The sequence below is a fragment of the Ceratotherium simum genome, chromosome 12 (genome assembly GCF_057802395.1).
Source record: "Ceratotherium simum simum isolate JZ-2026a chromosome 12, ASM5780239v1, whole genome shotgun sequence".
Taxonomy (NCBI): Eukaryota; Metazoa; Chordata; class Mammalia; order Perissodactyla; family Rhinocerotidae; genus Ceratotherium; species Ceratotherium simum.
Genome location: NC_141911.1, coordinates 9546528 through 9565454, shown reverse-complemented (window position 1 = coordinate 9565454; position 18927 = coordinate 9546528). Strand labels below are relative to the sequence as shown.

The window sequence follows — 18927 nt, the reverse complement described above, 5'->3', positions numbered from 1 at the left end:
AGGGTTGTTTTGAGGATTAAAGAAAATAATACATGGATTGCACTTAAAATAGTGTTTGGACCTTGTAAGAGCACAAACGTTTATTGAATCTAGGTTTGAACCTAGTCTGCCTAGCTCCCAAGCCATGTTCTTTCCCCCATGTACATGGCATTGCACAGCAGTGTGAGTAGATTATGTAGGTGGTAGGCCCATCTAATCACTGAAGTAGCAGAGGTTTGATGAGGTTAAGTGACTACTAGAGTCACAAATGCAAGGCAGAACCAAACTGAATGGAGAGTTTCTACCTGCAAGTGTGGGGTACTTTTCCTTACAGCGTTGTGAAGACAATATCTTCAATGTCTAATGTTTGTTATCTTACCAACTGCATTGCAAGCTTCTTGAGGACTTTGGCTGTTAAGTCTGGGTGCCATCTGATTATAGGTGCTTAAATAGTTAGAAACTCGAGACTCAGTGTAATGAAGATTACTTTAGCATAATGATTGAGGTGTATGTGTTGAGTCATCCAGTGTGGACATTAGTAATTAAATACAATTTAGTAAAGTAAGCTCATATATATTGAGCTTGGTACAAAAAAGATTGGCCTGAATTTCAAATGAGCAGTTTTGCACATATGGACCATAAAACAAGTATTAAATGTGAAGTTAAATATATGCTGACCATATTGACCCAGCAGTTTTACTCTTAGGTATCCAAGGGAAATAAAAATGAGTGTCTACACAAAGACTGTGAAGGAGTTCAAAAGTGGCTAAACAGGTAAAGGGAATGAATGAAATAATAGTTAGAAATGGTACAGAGAAATAAGTATGACTGAGAATAAAGAAAAAGTGTGAATTTGATCAGGAGTTTGTCAGTTCTCATGATAGTCTAAAAATATGGATAGAAACTAGATTGTGAGAATTTTTCTGTTCTCTAAAGCGAAATATAAACACATCTTACAAGACCCCTAACCTCATTGGTCGTTACAGAAATACAAATTAAAATTTCAGTGAGATGCCACTTCACACCCACTTGAATGGCTGTATAAGACAGACAGCATTAAGTGATGGTGAAGATGTGGAGCAATTGTAACTCTCACGTATTGCTGGTGAGAATGTGGAACAGTACATACACTTCGGAAAACAGTTTGATTGTTTCCTAAAAAGGTAGATATACACCTACCCTATGACCCAACAGTTCTTCTCTTAGGTATCTGTACAAGAGAAATAAAAATAAATGTCTACACAAAGACTTGTTCTTGAATGTTCAAGCAGCGTTATTCATAATAGCCCCAAACTGGAAACAATCCAAATGCCTATCACCTGGTGAATGGATAACCAAAATGCAATTCAGCAGCAATAAGAAGGAACAGAGAACTTAGAACATGCTGCAACATGGATGAACCTCAAAAACATGCTAAGTGAAAAACACCAGATGCAGAGGACCACATATTGTATGATTCCATTTATATGAAATGTCCAGAAAAGATAAAGGACAGAAAGTAGATCAATGGTTACCTGGGGTTGGGAGTAGGACCTGGGAGTGACTGCAGTCAGGCATGAGGGAACTTTCTAGAGTGATGGAAATGTTCTCAAAGTAGATTGTGGTGAGGGGTACACAACTCGATATGTTTACTACAAGTCATTGAATTGTTCACGTAGAATGGGTGATTATATGGCATATAAATTATATTGCAATAAAACTTAAAAAACTACATAAACATATTTAGAATATGTTAGGTTTTTTATATCTTTAAAACTATTGCATTTTTAAAAGACATCAGAATTGGTAACTCTTAAGAAGAAGCCGAGGTTTTAACTGAACTTTCACTCCTCTGTGATTTAGTATCTAACTCCTCTTCCCAGCCTTCCTTCAGCAGCCAGTCATTGGCAAATTCCTGCAAAGTGTAAAGAAACCTGGGGTGACTATGCAGTGTAGTTTGAGGAATCCTTTTTGTCTAATACAGGAGTTTCCTTGGTTTGTTTGGGCTTCTCCCTGGCTCTTGCTGGTCCAGGCATTTTTGGTTCCTCAAAATATCTATCTCTACAGCTTTGTTCTTAGGCTATAAAATGTTGCCACTTCTGCTAGTGGCCTCAATTTAATCCTTAATCCTTTTTCCTCTTTCTGTATCTTGACTCTTTATTCCACAAGTGACCAAGGCTTTTATTAATTTATTTTGCCTTCTTTGTTATTCCTTTGCCTATTAAAGTCAGTTTTTACAAACATGGAAATGATGGAAACATGGTATATTTTTGGTGACGTAAAACTTACTTCTATTAGGAAATGTTAGCATAAGGTGAACGAACACAATTCCTGCTTACAGAAAAAAAAAAGAAGAAGAAAAAGGCTGTCATAACTGTACAATGAGTAATAGGTGTCTTTTTTCCTTCAAATTTCAGGCTTACTTTTAATAGAACATTGGTAGAATATTTGGGTCTGTGACATGTAGTAGGTAAATCCCAGTTAGTTTTTGAGAGAAGAGATTAATACTAATACTGTAATTAAAATGGATTAAAAAATATAAAAATTCAGTTTGGAGCTTTACAGTGAAAATATTCTGTTCACCTGGTCACATTTGTCTTTGTAAAGCTTTCTAAGTAATTTCCAAATATCTTATTTTAAATTGCTTTGTTCTCTGACACATTTAGCATTATTTTAATGTTTTATGATTTTTCTCAGCACATTCCCTCCAGTAGTACCTCAGATTATGAAATTTCTTTTAATGAGGAGCAGGAGTGTTGTGATTCCTTAGTAATGTTCTCCATGAGCTTGAAACGGGGAAGTGGCTGTCTGAGTGCCTTGTGTTTACTTCATTTTTGTAGCACCTGGCAGTTTGAATGTAGGCTTTGGATCAGGCAGATCCTAGTTTGAATCTTAATTCCACCTCCACTTTAGCTGTGTTAATTTCTGAGTGCTAATCAACTCAGGTGTAAAATGAGGATACTATCTTGTAGGGTTACTATGTTAGATATGGTGCATGTAAGTACTTAATATAGTGCTTGGTGCTCAGTTATTATTCCATAAAAATAATTTTATGCTAAGCTTGTATCTGGACGATTCCAAGTTAGACTAGTCCAAATTGAATGAGCTTTTGCCTCACCTTTCGTTGTTGTGAGTGGAAACTCCTCGTGTGTCATTTACTTGTGATGAGCTGGAGCTTGGCTTGTTTTTAAGCTTTGTTAGGTTGGGGCCAGAGTAACCTTTATTCTAGAGTGAGTTTAGCCCAGCTCCTAAATTTTGGCCTTCCTGGGCTCTATACCAAATGCTACCCTAGTGTTCAGGGAGATCTTTCCACTGTGGCTGGTTATAACTCATGTCTCCAAGCCCCGTGTGTGTTCTGGAAATTGTTCAGTGTACACTGCTTCTCCAGTAGTAGTTCTTTCCTAGATAGTTTTTATGGTCTCTTGGAGTCTCTTTCTGCATGTGCAATTTAGTATTTAGTCAAAGACAGAAGGAGACTCCATGCAGATTCCTGGAGTTCTTCCTCTGGATTGCTTCCTTCTCTCTGGCCAGCAAATTCCAGCTGCCTCAGTTTCTCAGATGTCCAATCGCTATCATCTCTGCTCAGGCCGCTGGGTTCTGGCTTGGGTTCCGTCTTGCTGTAGCAAGTGTCTCTAGGTAGAAAGCCTGGGCAGTTATAGGGCCCACCTCAATTGCTTTCCTTCTCTCCAAGATCATAATCCTACACTGCCTGTTATCCATTGTCTGAAAACATTTGCTTCATATCTTCTGTCCAGTTTTCTTGTTTATGACAACGAGGGCTAGAACCAGTTATTCGGTCATGGCTAGAGTTTTGGACTTCTATTAACTACCTTGTTGAATATTGAGGAGAAACATTTTCTGCTGATTCTATGGCAAACAATAATTGGAAGTCAGTGTGCTCTACAGGGCTCTTATAGCAAATGGTGCTTTTGTGCAAATTAGGAGAAGGTGGCCCCTCTGGCCAGACCGATTAGAAACAAGCATCCCTTCTAAGCTGTCGCAGCCTTGGGAGAAAGTAAATGATGCTTTGTCTTTGAGCCCCTTCCTTTGCTGTGACCCCTTTAGTGCTTGGCCACTATAGCAGGGGCTGTGCCTCAGCCCCTGCTGCTCCTCTGAGCAAGGTGCCTTTGTGAAGTACACAGACATACAACTGGACGCCATGGCCAGTATTCTAGCTTTACTGGGTACAGCTCTTCCTCCAGCAGCATTTAGTGTGTAAATTGCTGGAGGGCAAATGAAAATTAATACTGTTGTTCTAGAACATTTGTACTCCTCTACTTGTACGTCATATGTTAATGAAAACTTTCTGAAAAATTCTTTTTCTGTATTCCCCATTCAAAAGAGGGGTTAAATAAATTTGGCAAGAAGTTAAAGGAAAAAGATGAGGAAAAAGGTCACTCATGTTATTTTATTTTGAATCACCATGGTAAGAAAAAGTCTCAGGAACTCTTTTTAATAAATATCTTAAGACCAGATATTTCCTTTTCGGTTCTCATTGGTTTGTTTGAAGCAAATGTTATCTGCCACACACTTTTTGTTTCTGTCAAACTAAACAAAATGGAGTGCTATAAATTTTGGGGGAAGATGATGTTTTCTGGGAGTCATTATTTTGGGCAGTGAGGCTGGAAGGAAGTGATATTGGATATGTTGGGGTGTGACCTCACCTGAAAAGAATCAGAACAAGATCCTGTGCTGGTGTCCCCCTACAGGAAACATTTAGGCACAAAGGCCTCTGTGTGGGGGGGATGGCTCTGCAGGACTGGCTTTGTGCTCTGGAAAGGTATCTGGAATTCACGGGGTTTTTGGCAATTAAGAAAAAATATAATAAACGATAATCTATGAACTTTTATTTTTAGATTCCATCCCCTTGAGCCTATAACTCTCTTTTTTTTGTTGAGGTATAATTGATAGACAACATTATATTACTTTCAGGTATATAGCATAATGATTTGATATTTGTATATATTGAAAAATGATCACCACAATTTCTAGTTAGCATCCATCCATCATACAATTTTTTTTCTCACAATGAGAACTTTTAAGAATCTACTCTTGTAGCAGCTTTCAAATATATAATCCCTACCTTCTGTCTTAATTAAACTTCTCATTCATTCCTTGATCCACTGTAATCTGACTACTGATCCCCCACTGCTTGCTGGCTCTCACAGGGTAGGTCATTGATCCTTTAGGTGCTAACCCTGGGTCCTTTGCAGCCCTAGTGGCTAGTTCAGAGTGGGCATGAGGCTCATCATCTAGCTAGCTGCCCAAAGCTTGTTGCCACGTCCTGTTGAATAGCTGTAAGGGAACAGAAGCAACATAAGGTGTCTTGTGAGTTATATCCTGCTTGGAGAGGAGAGTCCTAGTGAGGAATCGTCTCACAAGAATCACAAGGGATATGAGCTCGAATGTAATTAAAGCAGCACTTTCAATTGATCTTTGAGAGCTAGAGTCTCAGTGCTGCTGTGTTAACCTCTCATTGCATTGGCCTTTGTGACATTTGACTAATGCCAGCCTGGGATGCACCTCAAGGTAGAAGGAGCTCATTTCTTGAATTTCTGAGGCTTTGGCAGGTTGGACTGCTCTGAGCTACAGAGAGTAAATGAGGTGTGGCTGAGTCCCCATCAACAATGGGAAGCACAAATCAGAAGGAGCCTCCACCCCCCTTAGTTTGCTTGCTCTCTCCCTAGTGTTTGATACTGCTGATACCCCTTCCTTCTTTCGTTGAGAAGGCCACTCTCACCTGGTTTCTCTCCTTGGGTCATTCCTTTTCAGTTTCTTTTGAAGGTACCTTATTATAGAAATATAAATTTGCAAGGTAGTGTTCTTTTCTTAATCTGTTGTTGCCTTTCATTTATATACAGTCCTCAGTGCCTTTCTTATTTCTTATCTAAAATGTTAGCTAATCAGCCTATGGAAATTAAACTAAGACCATGCAAATGAGAACAAACAAAGGTTATTCATTCAGAGCTTGCTATAGCAAGGGAGTCAGCCACTGTCACTTGTGTTTGACAGAGACTCAAAGGCAGGCAGGGGAGTGCAAAAGCTTTATAGTGAAAAAAATAGAAAAGGAAAGCTTCAGGTGTGCTCTGATGGAGGTAGTTGGCATAGGGGAGCTGGAGCCTGGTTAACTAGAAGCAGGCGTCATATGTGATTGGTTTGGGTCGCATATTTGGCTTTCTCTGTTGGTCCTGAATTGCAAGCAGGGGCAGAAAATAGGGAAGCTGGAGGTCACTGACCAAGTCCTGACTGTTCTGGGTCACTTACTGCAGAGGTTGTGGATTCTAGTGTCATGTGTGGCCTGGTTGTTGTCCGTTTGTATGTTCAGTCTCTCAAGCCAAACACTAGATTAGGACATGAAGTTCCATAGCTCTTAGGGAAATGGCTTTACAGCACCGTTTCTTAACCTTTTTTGGGTTTTAGACTCTTTTGAGAATCTGAAAGCTATAGCCCCTCTGCCCCTGCCGCGCCCCCCCCACCCAATTCGGGCATTTACCGACCCACTGAGGCACATCCATGGACCAAAGAGCTCACTTATTTTCATGCATATTTAACAATTTCATCATTTTGTTACTATAATACAATATTTTGTTCATGTGAATTTTTGACTATTACATTCTTCCCTACACCTTAGGAGTCATTCTTAATATGTATATATGCAAATGTGTTGAAACAGCCTCATTTTACACAGTATCGGTGCAAGTGATATGCTAGATGAGTCAACTTTCTGTGATACTGAGGAATAAGCTCATTAAACACCAAAAAGTTTGAACTTTTTATCATTTCAACTAATTTTTATATAGAGCTTTCTAAAGTAAATCTTATTTCCCTGACCAAAAAACAAAAAATCAGTGGAAGATAATGACTTAGATTCTTTTTCATGACTAACTGCGAATGCATGATTTTCTAATGGTTTAAATATCTGACTTTGCTAGATTGTCAGCTCCTTGAGGGCAAGCACTTGTGCCTTGTTGTCCTTATTCTGCAATCACTCAGTAAATGTTGAAATGAATATTTGCCCAGGGCTCTTTGCTGCTACAGTCAATGGCCCTAGGATATTGTGCTTTTCTAGTTGACATTTCTCTTCTTTTCATCCCTCTGAGCAACAACTGATGGCTTCTAGTAAGCCATCATCTCAAACTCTCCCCAAATTGTATGATTGTTAGAGGGGAACAGATGAGCCAAACTCATCTGGTCTGTAACCTTATGTTACAGTTACAATATTAAGTCTGTAGGCCTGGTCTCTTCTGTAGAGAAAAGCATGACGTCTGTTTTTTTCTATTTCTGGAAGCATTTTTTGCTTTTGATTCAAATATATTCTGAGTAGTTGATAAGTGGAATTCTAATCTCTGGTTAGAAAGGTAAATTACTGTATATATCTAATAGGAAATAGTTTTTGGATGAGTGTCAGAACATCAGAAGAATTATAGAGACTCTGGGGATACTTAACAACTGAACAATTTAGACAAGTTCATCATCTCTTGGTAAATTCTAACAAGCATTATTGAATGCCTACCATGTGCCGGGCACTGGGAAAGCAAAGAAGAATGAAACACGCTCTGTGCTCTTAAGGAGCTCACAATCAAGGAGGAGGTAACACAGCCACAATACTTTCTTAGAAAAGGAGACCTAAGGGACTTAAAATTTCCTAAAAAGGGACAGAGAAGGCAACTTTTTGTTTTTTGAAGGACAAGAAGCCTATCACCAGGCCAAAAAGTGGGAGTAGTACACAGGTAACCAAAAGTACAGAAGTAACCAAGTTTGAAAGACATGACAAGGCCACATATGGGTAAAGCATGAGACATTGAGGGAGGAGTGGTAGGAGACTGAGACTGGAGAGGTGGGAAGAGGTAATATTGTGAAGAGCCTTTCTTGCTTAGAGGGTTTGAATTGTTATCTTGTAGGGAATAGGGAGCCAGTGAAGGGTTTTGGGCAGAACTATGACCTGATCAGATGTGTGGTTTAGATACACACTGCGTGTGTGAAGAAGAGACTGGAGGCAGTGAGTGCAAGGTAGGAAGCTAAGTGGTAGAGAGACTTAGAGGGGGGTGAAGAAATAAGGCATCATTGTGTCTGCTGCCCTATCCAAATGGCTCAGTTCCCTTACTGCCTATAGGCCTCTGTGCAAACGCCATTCCGTGAAGCTTCTCCTGCCCACCCTGTTTAAAATATCAACCCCAGCTCCACTCTGTATCCTCCTTCTTCCCTGCTTTATTTTTTTCCATAGCACTTACTATATTACATATTCATTCATTCATTCTATTGTAATAGAATTTAAGCTCTTAGAGGGTTAGGATTGTCTGATTTGTTCAATGTAGTTTCTCCAGTACTGAGATTAGCATCTGGCTTATAGTAGATACTCAGTAAATATTGCTGAATGAAAAAGTGAATATGAGACGGAAATCAGGGATGGGTTTGAGAGACATTTCAAAGATGAAAACTATCTCAGGAAAAGGATAAACGCAGCAATCTTCAGTTAGTTAACTAAGCAGTTTATACTCTTGTAAGTAGTGAAGTATTTAGTTGGGGAATGCTTGGAAATTGAGTTTCCACTGAGGGGACACTAAGGAAATCTTTGCTAAGCATTGGATTTGGGGAGTAATTATAGTAATGAGCTAGAAATTTCAGTTTTTGTCAACCTGCTGACTTAAACCCCAAGTTAACATTGCATCATGAATCAAAATCACAATAATGATGATATCTAACATTATTGAGCATGTATGCACCAGACATTTTATGTATGCTTTTTTTTGTCCTTGAAGCTGCCAGGCTTTCCAACTTAAGTCTGAATTCTAGACCTACCACTACTTACAGTGAAGACAAAGGCTTTAGCTTTAATTCTATTTCATAGCTACTAATTCTTTTGTTTGTTTGTTTGTTTGTTTGTTTGTTTTGTGAGGGAGATCAGCCCTGAGCTAACATCCGATGCCAATCCTCCTTTTTTTTTTTTGCAGAGGAAGATTGGCCCTGAGCTAACATCTGTGCCCATCTTCCTCTACTTTATATGGGACGCCACCACCGCATGGTGACAAGCGGTGCATCGGTGTGTGCCCGGCATCCAAACCCATGAACCCCGGGCCACCAAAGTGGAGCGCGCACACTTAACTGCTTGCGCCACTGGGCTGGCCCCCACAGCTACTAATTCTAATGACATTACTGCTGCAAGTGACATTTGAGTTTGGGATTCCTTGTTTAGGATTTGATAGCCAGGATTAAGTGTTGGGCTATTAAAGAGGGTTGTATTATTTAATTGGGTGGGCAGATCTGTAGTGTAGTCCTGATATGATTGTGATGGCACTCTATTTTAGGTTCTTGGGGTTGGATTTGGAAACATTGTCTTTATTGCTGTGAATTTGTGAGTCTCTGTTTTCATTGAGCATGAAGGAAACCCTGTTCTACTTTTTTTCTTAATAGTACGAATTTAAAACTCAGCTTCCTGTCTGGCAGGTCCATGAGGAAGATAGCAGTAGTTCAGATCTAGCCAATGTCACTGTGAGGGAATTGAGGCCCAGTGTTTCCAGATCTTCTGAATTTTCAAGAGAATTCTAATGTGAAATCTTCATATTTTCTAATTTTGGTCAATACTGTGAGAACTAAACAAAATACAGCTGTGGGCTATACTGGGCCTGTGGACCTTGAGTGTATGACCTCTAATTTGGAGCCTGAAGTATGGATCTGGAAGGGACAGGAGAATTAGTTGATTTCATACTCATTGAAAACTTTCTCCAAATCAGTCTAATCAAGGAGAAATCTAATCACATTAATTTAATCAAGAAACTATAGAAATATAGATTCTTAAAATTAGAAACCACAGATAACCACAAATATTGAGAGAAGTAAAAATTATCAGAGCTTTCTTTTTGCTTGGAGTCTAAGAGTATTTCAATAATCTATCCTAGTCTCTGTGTATACCTTGAAGTTATTTTAACATGTAATTATTAAAATGAATGTTATTACTCTATTAACATATGATGTGAAATATATTTTACAGAAAAACCCCACAAGTGCATCAATATTGATTTAATTTTTTTGGCTAGATTTAAACTTTCTTATAGTGAAAGTACACAATGAATTACAACTTCTGTGTTTGATGGGAAGAGGCAGGTGATTTGCAAATGATTGAGTTAATAGTGAGTGTATTCCTTGAATTATGCTATCCTAGTATATGATATGGTAATTTGAAATTGTGGAATTTGTAAACCAGGGTTTTCATATTTCTAAAGTTTTGTGGTTGTGAAATATGCCAGTCGTGGTTCAGAGGCCATATTCTTTGGATGTCCCTCTGTTCTCAACCATTTGTAGTTTGTGTGGGTGGAAGATTCTGATAGAAGAGGATTGTCAAACCGTGTTTTCTCTTGAGTTAAAGAAGTTTCTCCAAGGACTATATATCAGAGGTAGTAACCGGAATGTTCTTCCATTTTTTTTAGGCCCCCTCTCCTCTCACCTTCTGGGGTACTCAGCACCACTCATTTCTGATCTTTTCTTGCATTTTTTGGATGTATTTTCTGTCTTCATGTAATGTGTTTCATAATTTATAATTAATTCCTGGTTTCACTGAAGATTAAATTCGTTTTTATTTCTTGTTTATTGTTCTTGGGGTGATTTTAGAGAGCAAAGATGGTGGTGGAAATGTTTTTATTCTATCAGAAGTACTGTGATTGAGAGTAACATAAGGGACCTAAATTAAGTTGGATGTTCAAGAAGGACACGTGTATGGAAATAAAAATTAAGTTGAGAAATGACAAACGAATAGGCGTTAGCCTCAAGATTTCAAGGCAGAAAGAAAATGGTGTATGAAAGCCCCGAGACCGGAATACTGGGTATATTGGGCCAATTAGAAAAAGGCCAGTGTGGGAAAGGAAGATGGTGCAAGATGTGGTTGAGATATAGGCAGGGACCAGGTCACCTAGAGAGCTTAAAAAATATTTCCTGAATAAGCAGAAAGTCTTGTGTTGAACACTGATAAATGCAGAAAGACACAGTCTGTCCTTCAGAAGCTTATAGTCTACCTGAAGAGATGACCCATGTATTAAAAAGTTAGTATCATGTGAAAAATGGTGGGTAGTAAGTGAGCAGTAGATAGTTTTGGCTTATAGGAGTTGAGGAAAGAAGACTCACTTTTGGTTAGGGTTCTTATGGAAGGATTCTTGAGGGAGCTAGAATTTGACCTGAGCTTTTCTCACAGGGGTAGGGCTTGAATAAACACGAGTTGTTAGAGGGAGTGGCATTATCTGAGTGCAGGTGTATGGAATACAGGAAGTACACTAGCTTACTGGAGAGGAGGAATCTTCTAAGAGTGTGACGTGGGAGATGATGCTGAAACTGTAACTCAAGTTACCTCTGATGTACTGGTGGTCTGCAAGTGTCGATAGAAATGACAAGAAATATAACTTGTTGAATGCTTGATGTTCGTTTTCTTACTGTAAATAAAAAGAATTATAGAAGTAATCCAGTGTAACTCTCATTTCTTTTACAGCATCCTCATCAGATGCTTTTCTATTCTCTCTTTAGATAATTCCACTGATGGGGAGCTGGCTGTTTCTTAATACAGTGCTAATTATTCTTATATTAAAGAGATATCCCACTTCTTTTAACTTTCTCCGGTAGGTCCTACCGAATTCAGCCTCTGAACTGATCTAGAACAAGTCTGCAAGTCTGCTCCCCCCCTCCTCACCCCCGTCCCCAAGTATGTGAATCCCTTCAAGTCTGAGGATGGCATTGTGTCGTCTTTAGTCTTCCCTGCTTCAGGCTACAAATTTCCGGTTCTTTGATTTATTCTTTCAGGGGTAGCATTTTCAAACCCCTTTACATCCTGAATGCTATTCTCTAAAATACTCCACTTTATCAATGATGCTTTTAAAATTTAAAAGCATTCAATTCTTCCAAATTGAACGGAGTATTCCAGTTGTTGAGGAAACAAGGAACAGGGCTTTTAGTGATATTTGTACTTTTGAAAGTTGGCTAGATAAGCAAAGATCAATATGGTTTCTTTGTGAGTCTGATAGTGTCTAAATTTTTAGTCAGGTCGGCTTTATTCCTTAAGTGCAAAGCACATCGGGGGAGGGGTGACAAGGCAAAAATAATGATCATCACACAGACTGTTGTTTGGTTGCTGGTACTGCCAGCTAAGTCCGAAAAGGCAACAATGTCATTACGTAGTATGGTTGTATTACAATAAGCTCTTTGTGATGTATACCTCCGTTGTAGAGTGGGTGGAGTGGGATCTTGTTAAAATACAGATTCCAAATATTCCTAATTGTGAAGATTTCACAAACTTAAATCTTTAAAATTGAAAGAGGTGATGATATTTGGATATAATGTTTGATTTTGGTAGTGGAGAGCAGTAATTGATTTGTAACTCATCATTCTATTGACATTGCTTTGTGTTTTACACTGTAGGATACTGTGTGGTTTATTTTTGGATCCAATGTCGATTTTATTTTTTGTCATGGTCAGAAGTATGAATAAAAATTTCCAAAGATCACTAACTTATATAAAAGCATCAATCACTAAATTTTTTCTTCATATTGTGGCATTCTAAAGATTAGGAATATAATTTGACTTAATTTTATGGTGTAATTTATTATTTAAATGAGAAGTGGGCTCAAGCCCCTAAACCAGATCAGTAAAAAGAGAGAAATGAGTAGAACTCTTATTCATAGATAAGAGTTCTATCCAAAACATGCAACCAAATCATTTGTTGTTTCCCAAGTCGTCCTCTTCTTAAAACATACATTTGTCCAGGTTGTTAATGTCTCTGGTAACTAGACAATCACCATTTGGGAAACGGTAATTGTTGCAGGCTACATTCATCAATGGATGCTAAAATTCGTGGGTGAAACTGTGATGAGAAACAGTATTGATATAGTCTCAAAGTCTCCCCCCGCAAGAAAAACGTACAAAGGGAAAACTGGTAATCTTACAGTGGAGAAACCTAGTAGATACAACCATAACCAAGTGACCAGAGTTACCATCATCAGTAATGGGACATGGACATCATCATGTGCCTTCTGGTATGTTGCAGTGAGGAGGGCATATTACTTCTGTGTCGTGCTTGCCAAAATGCATAACCTGAATTTGGTCATGAGGAAGCATTAGACAAACCTAGATTGAGAGACATTCTTCAAAATAGTTGGCCAGTACTCTTCAAGTGTCAGGGTCATGAGACAAAATGTCCCAGATGGGAGGAGACATACAGCTGCATGCGGTGTGTGATCCTGGACCAGAAAAAAGACATCAGTGGGGCAGTTGGCAAAAAATTTTTTTATAAGATTGGCTCTAGATTATTTAATAAATCTTGTGTTGATGGTTAATTTCCTGGTTTTCATCTAACTATGGTTGTATAAGACATTAACATTTGGGGAAGCTGGGTGAAGGGTACACAGGAATTCTTTGTACTATTTTTGGAACTTTTGTAAGTCTGAAAGTATTTCAAAGTGAAGTTAACAACAACAGAAAGTAATGCAGTTCAGCTGAGAAACTAAGACTTTCGTGCTTTTTCTTCCTGTTTCTCTCTTGATTGGTCAGGGGCTGGTTTACTTTGCTTCCCAAATTTCCACTGTGGTCTGGATAGCTGGGGTTTCTAAATAAGGGATTCTGGGAGAAGTGAGCCATTGCCATATTGGATTGCAACTACACTTTGGAAGGTTTCGTGTAATTAATTAATTTACTTATTTATTTTTGTACAGAGCTGTAATTACATCTTTGGGTTTCCCATGGCTCTGTAGGTTATTTGAGCTTTACTGTTATAGCCACCAGAATCCCGACTTGGAAACTTAGCTCTGTAATTAATTTACTGGTTTGTTTCTGGTTTTATTAGTATGTTCTGGATTCAGGTTAGTCTCATGGATTCTTCTTCCGCTATGTGTCATATATTATTGGATTTCATATTTGTTGGTTGTCTCTTAGGAAGAGCTGAAAGTTGTATAAAAATATATTATTTAAACTTGAAGTATCATACTAAATATCTTATTTTTCTCTCAGAAAAGACAGTCTGGAGTTTTTATAAATATATTGAATAAGTAAACTTACACTGGCACAAGCACCAAATGGTAACCTTTTATTGGGTAATAATTAGAATGGAGGAAATTAATACATTGGGAAATGTTTTGGTTAGCAGGAGCAGTTGTTAATGTGTGACTCATAGATTCTTCAATTTAGAAGAAGCTTGACAAGGCTGTTTTAACCAGTGTGGGAGAGGGGAAGAACATGGACTTGGGAGTCAGAAGACCTAGGGTTTTTTTTGTTTGTTTTTGTGAGGAAGATTAGCCCTGAGCTAACATCTATCGCCAGTCCTCCTCTTTTTGCTGAGGGAGATTGGCCCTGGGCTAACATCCGTGCCCATTTTCCTCTACTTTATATGTGGGACACCTGCCACAGCACGGCTTGATAAGTGGTGCGTAGGTCCGCACCCGGGATCTGAACATGTGAACCCTGGGCTGCCAAAGTGGAGCATGCGAACTTAACTACTATGCCACCAGGCTGGCCCCAGAAGACCTAGTTTTACATCCCAGATCTGTCACTGCTTATTGTTGTCTTGGACAGGTCATTTAACTTTTCGGAGCCTTAAGTTTCTCGTCTGTACAATTGGAATAATAATAGCATCTTGCAAAGCTATTGTGAGAATTAAATGAAGTAGCATGCAGTGTACCTGGCCTAACATGGGCATTTCATATATGCTGGCTCTGTTCTTACCTCCAGCTAGGTTTATAACTAAGGTGTCTGTAGTTGATGAGATTCTGCTTTGCTCGTAAAGACCTATAGAAAGATGATAGCTCTTGTCAGTAACCTCTATCAGTATTTCACACGTCTTTTTGTCAAGAAATTTTTCCATATCTCTTATTCCAGAGAAATTATTTTCTTTTATATGTTAGCCACATTGGCTATTACTCCAAAATCTGTTAGACAAGTGTCACTCATTTGCTAGACTTTCTTGGTGTTTTAGTATTCTTATCTGAAATCATTTGATACAAATAAACGTTAAATTTATTTTAGAAGAAAATCTTCTATGCGACAAAGACACAAGAAGATATATAGACAATTGGAAGGAAGCATTTCCATGTACAGTTTCTGTTCAAGTTTTAGGTTTGAGTTGGCATTTTGATCCTCTGAGAGAGACCAGTTATTCCTAAACCTCCAGTTATTGTTCCTATTTCACTCCAGTTTCAAAAGTACTTTCTTTTATTATTAAATTTTCTGATTTTGATATTGTACTGTGCTAATGTAAGTGAACATCATTGTTTTAGGAATTACTGAAGTATTTAGGGCTGAAGGGGCATGTCTGCAACTTACTCTCAGATGGTGAAAAAAATGTATGTGTGTGTGTATATATAGAGGAGGGAAGAGGGAAGAAGGGGGAGAAGGATATAGCAGCTGTCGCAATGTTAACAATTGGTGAATTTGGGTGAAGGGAGTTCTTTGTGCTTTTCTTACAACTTTTCTCTAAGTTTCAAAACTGTCTCAAAATTATATTGGATTGGGTTTTATTCCTGTACCCCAAGGAGATGTAAATGAGTGACAGTTTTGGAGGGAGGGAGGTTAGAAGCACCTAGGTAAGCTTAGAAGAATAAGTAATAAGTGAGTAATTCAGTAAGTAATAATTCACTGGGAAAAAAGTTAGTTGCTCCTTTAATTTAACTTTTTTTTCATAGCGAGAACAGAATTCACTTTTTGTGACAGGGCCTAAATAGAGAATAAGCTGCTGATGTATTAAAGCAGAGTAAACTACTTGGAAATGAAATCAGATGATAAAAAGGAAAGAATTTTTTTTATATATTTATAAGACATATACAAGGATAAGCAAAATGCATAAAGCAGAAATATTAAATGTAAAAATTATCCAAGGCTCAGATAATCTTTTTTCTACCTGAGAGATACCAGTTTTCTAAAATTAGCATTTTACCCTAGTAGTAGGTAGATATTAATTTATTCTTTATTTTAAATTGCTATTTGATTTCAAAGTTAATATTTTGTGTTCTTTTTTTGCATGGCTTGACAAGTGGTGCGTTGGTGCGCGCCCAGGATCCGAACCGGCAAACCCCGGGCTGCCACAGCGGAGTGCACGCACTTAACCGCTTGTGCCACTGGGCCGGTCCCCGATATTTTGTGTTCTTAATAAAAATTTACATGATGTTTATTATCATTTTACCCTTCAGAAAGAGTCTTCTAGGGGCCAGCCTGGTGGTGTAGTGGTTAAGTTTGTGTACTCTGCTTCAGCAGCCCAGGGTTCACAGGTTCGGATCCCGGGCACAGACCTACGCATCGCTCATCAAGCCGTGCTGTGACAGCATCCCACATACAAAATAGAGGAAGATTGACACAGATGTGAGCTCAGGGCAAATCTTCCCACCAAAAAAAAAAAAAAAAGAGTCTTCTAAACTAAAAAAAATTTTTTTAAACCTTCTCCCTTTTCTTTCATGTCAACGATGCCATCTCTTTTGGGAACTCAGAAGCCAGCCGAAGGTGAGAGATTTGGTTTATTATGTGATGCTTGTAAAGATCTTATGTGTGTATTTTTGAAGTACTGGTAATTTTCTTCTCAAAAATATTTTGTCTCTGTCACTTTTGTACAAATAATGCAAGTTGCCAACCTATTCGTAAATCTGAAGCCATTTATTGCCATAGGAAAGGCTGTATTTGTATTTTGACCAATTCTGGCCAGTCTCCTGGCAGCTACAACACAGATTCCTTTTGTGCTCTGCTTTCACCATCAGTTGGCTCGAAACTGGTCGTTCCAAACTGTGGTCAAAACCATGCTAGGCAGGCTCATCCATGTCGCTCCCAAGACAGGTGGGGACGCATTCTCAGGCCAACAGAAGCCTGCCCTGGCCCACAGGGGAATGTGCTTTCATCTTAGATTTGAGCCCCAATTCTAAAGAAACTTCGGTGGGGCGCATCAGTTCCTGTGTCTCTGAAGGAATTTATAGGTGTGCCAAAGTGGCACAAGGACTATATTTTTGAATGGACCATTTTCTGAAGTTAATTGAACTTTTCAGGAAATTCAGATTTTTATCTACATTCTTGGAGTTTTGCTTTTGTTTTAGAGTCTGTGGTTGAATAGTAATTCCATTCTCTGTTGTTTCTAAAATATGTATAGACATGGCTGAGATTCTGAAGAATTTTTTTAGTAGTTTAATATGACACTGATTCTTTATATACGTGAAACTAATTTTATTAGTTTTATCTCATCTTTTCTATGAAAAGGTGCTGGATTTTTTTTTTTTCTTATTTTTTGATAGAGCAAAGGCTGGAGATTGCAGTAAAGATGTGAGGAAACATTACATGACTATTTAAAAACTATTCATGTTTTAATTCAGGGGTATCTTAATGTTTAGAGAAAATGTATTGACATAAAAAAATATGGAAGGACCAACACCACATTATTAACATAGTGGTTACCTCTAGGGAGACGTCTGCCTGGTGAATGGGAGACCTTTATTTTTTACTTTATGCTTCTGTGTTATTTGACTTTGTTACAATGAATGTGTGTTTCTTCTCTGTTACTTGAAAAAGGTGTGTTTTTTTTAAGTTTTAAAGGAAAAATGTTTATTTGGAAAGAAAAGGGCTTGTTTGCTTTAGGAAATCCATGGCTGGAAGATTCCTGTAATAATTTACAAAATTGCTTAAACTTAAAGAGGACCATTTAGTGTGGTTAGTAAATAAGAACTAAGTGTTCGTTAGTTCCCAACTTTGTACCAGACTGTGGTGCTTTCATATAATTGGGGAATGGAGCTAATCTAGCCTAGTGGTGGAGAGCCTCGTGGTGAGCAGACTACTGGCTCAGAGGCTGGGTTCAGATCCCAGCTCCCCTACCTGCTAGCCACCAGATTCTTCACTTCGTTGTGCTTGTATCTCAGTGTCCTGTGAGCAGGGCCTAGCACCTAGTATCAGCTATTGTTATGGTTACTTTATTGATAGCTCTTCTCTACTAGAATTGAGAATAAGAAGTGGAGTTGTTAAAGAAATCCCTAAATTAAAAAAAGAAAGACAAAAAGGAAGATCATAATGGAGAGAGAAGTGCTATTTAGAGCCTGACCTCTGATCAGTGCACATGTACAGTGATGGGACTGTTGAAGTAAGAGCTAAGCTTACAAGAAAAGAATCAGGGGGCCAGCCCAGTGGTGCAAGCGGTTAAGTGCACGCGCTCTGCTGTGGTGGCCCGGGGTTCGCCAGTTTGGATCCCTGGTGGGGTTTGCCAGTTCGGATCCCTGGTGCACACCGACGCACTGCTTGTGGAGCCATGCTGTGGTGGCGTCCCATATAAAGTGGAGGAAGATGGACACGGCACAGATGTTAGCTCAGGGCCAATCTTCCTCACCAAAAAAAAAAAAAGAAAATAATCAGGATGGTTTCTACTTAATCTTGTTAAGAACGAGTTAAATAAAATTATGAGAGATGAGAGTTGAAAGCTAGAACAGAATAAACTTAATTTGAGCTTCACATTTTATTTAATCTCACCCTGCTGAAATAATTCTCATCACGGCTGACAAATGTAGTTTGAAAAGCAGCGCCTACCCGAAATTTTGATACACAGTCCTTTCAGAACCACCTTCCATCTTCCTTCTTCTTTTCCTCCTTTCGCTGTTGGAGAATTGCTACCTAGTGAGCCACACAATTGATAAATACATGTTTAGCTTTGGAAAAATTTTGAGGATTAGTAATTTACGACATAGGTCTGTGGCTGGGTGGATAGCTTCTGGGCTCCAGGGTTTCCTCCTCTTCTTGGGTGTTGTCAGCCATTGGGCTTCTGCTTGCCTTGTTGGCCCAGCTTCCCCATCACTGCCCTATCCCAGGGAACAAATGCCTCCCCTGCCTGCTGTTTTGCACAAAGATATGGGTGTTCTGATCCTTCCCTGCTTTAAAGGTATTTTTAACCAGTCATCCTGTGGGGTGCCCCAGGGTCCTCTTGTGCTCATTTAGTAGTTTTCCTGGTACACTCCCAGAACTGCTCTTCTCTTTGTAGCCATCTTCTTC

General features: G+C 38.7%; 1 protein-coding gene across 3 annotated transcripts in view; it reads left to right on the top strand.

Moving 5' to 3' along the window:
* Positions 1 to 18927, top strand: part of KIF13B (kinesin family member 13B) — a 192544-nt gene that overhangs the window by 44336 nt on the left and 129281 nt on the right. For 2 of the 3 annotated variants that reach the window (XM_087437381.1, XM_087437382.1), the window contains exon 3: positions 16404 to 16416. The exons of the other annotated variant lie outside the window; for it this stretch is intronic. In XM_087437381.1, coding sequence (XP_087293507.1) covers positions 16404 to 16416 — 13 coding nt within the window. The remainder of the gene's footprint in view (positions 1 to 16403; positions 16417 to 18927) is intronic. 3 annotated transcript variants of the gene reach the window in all.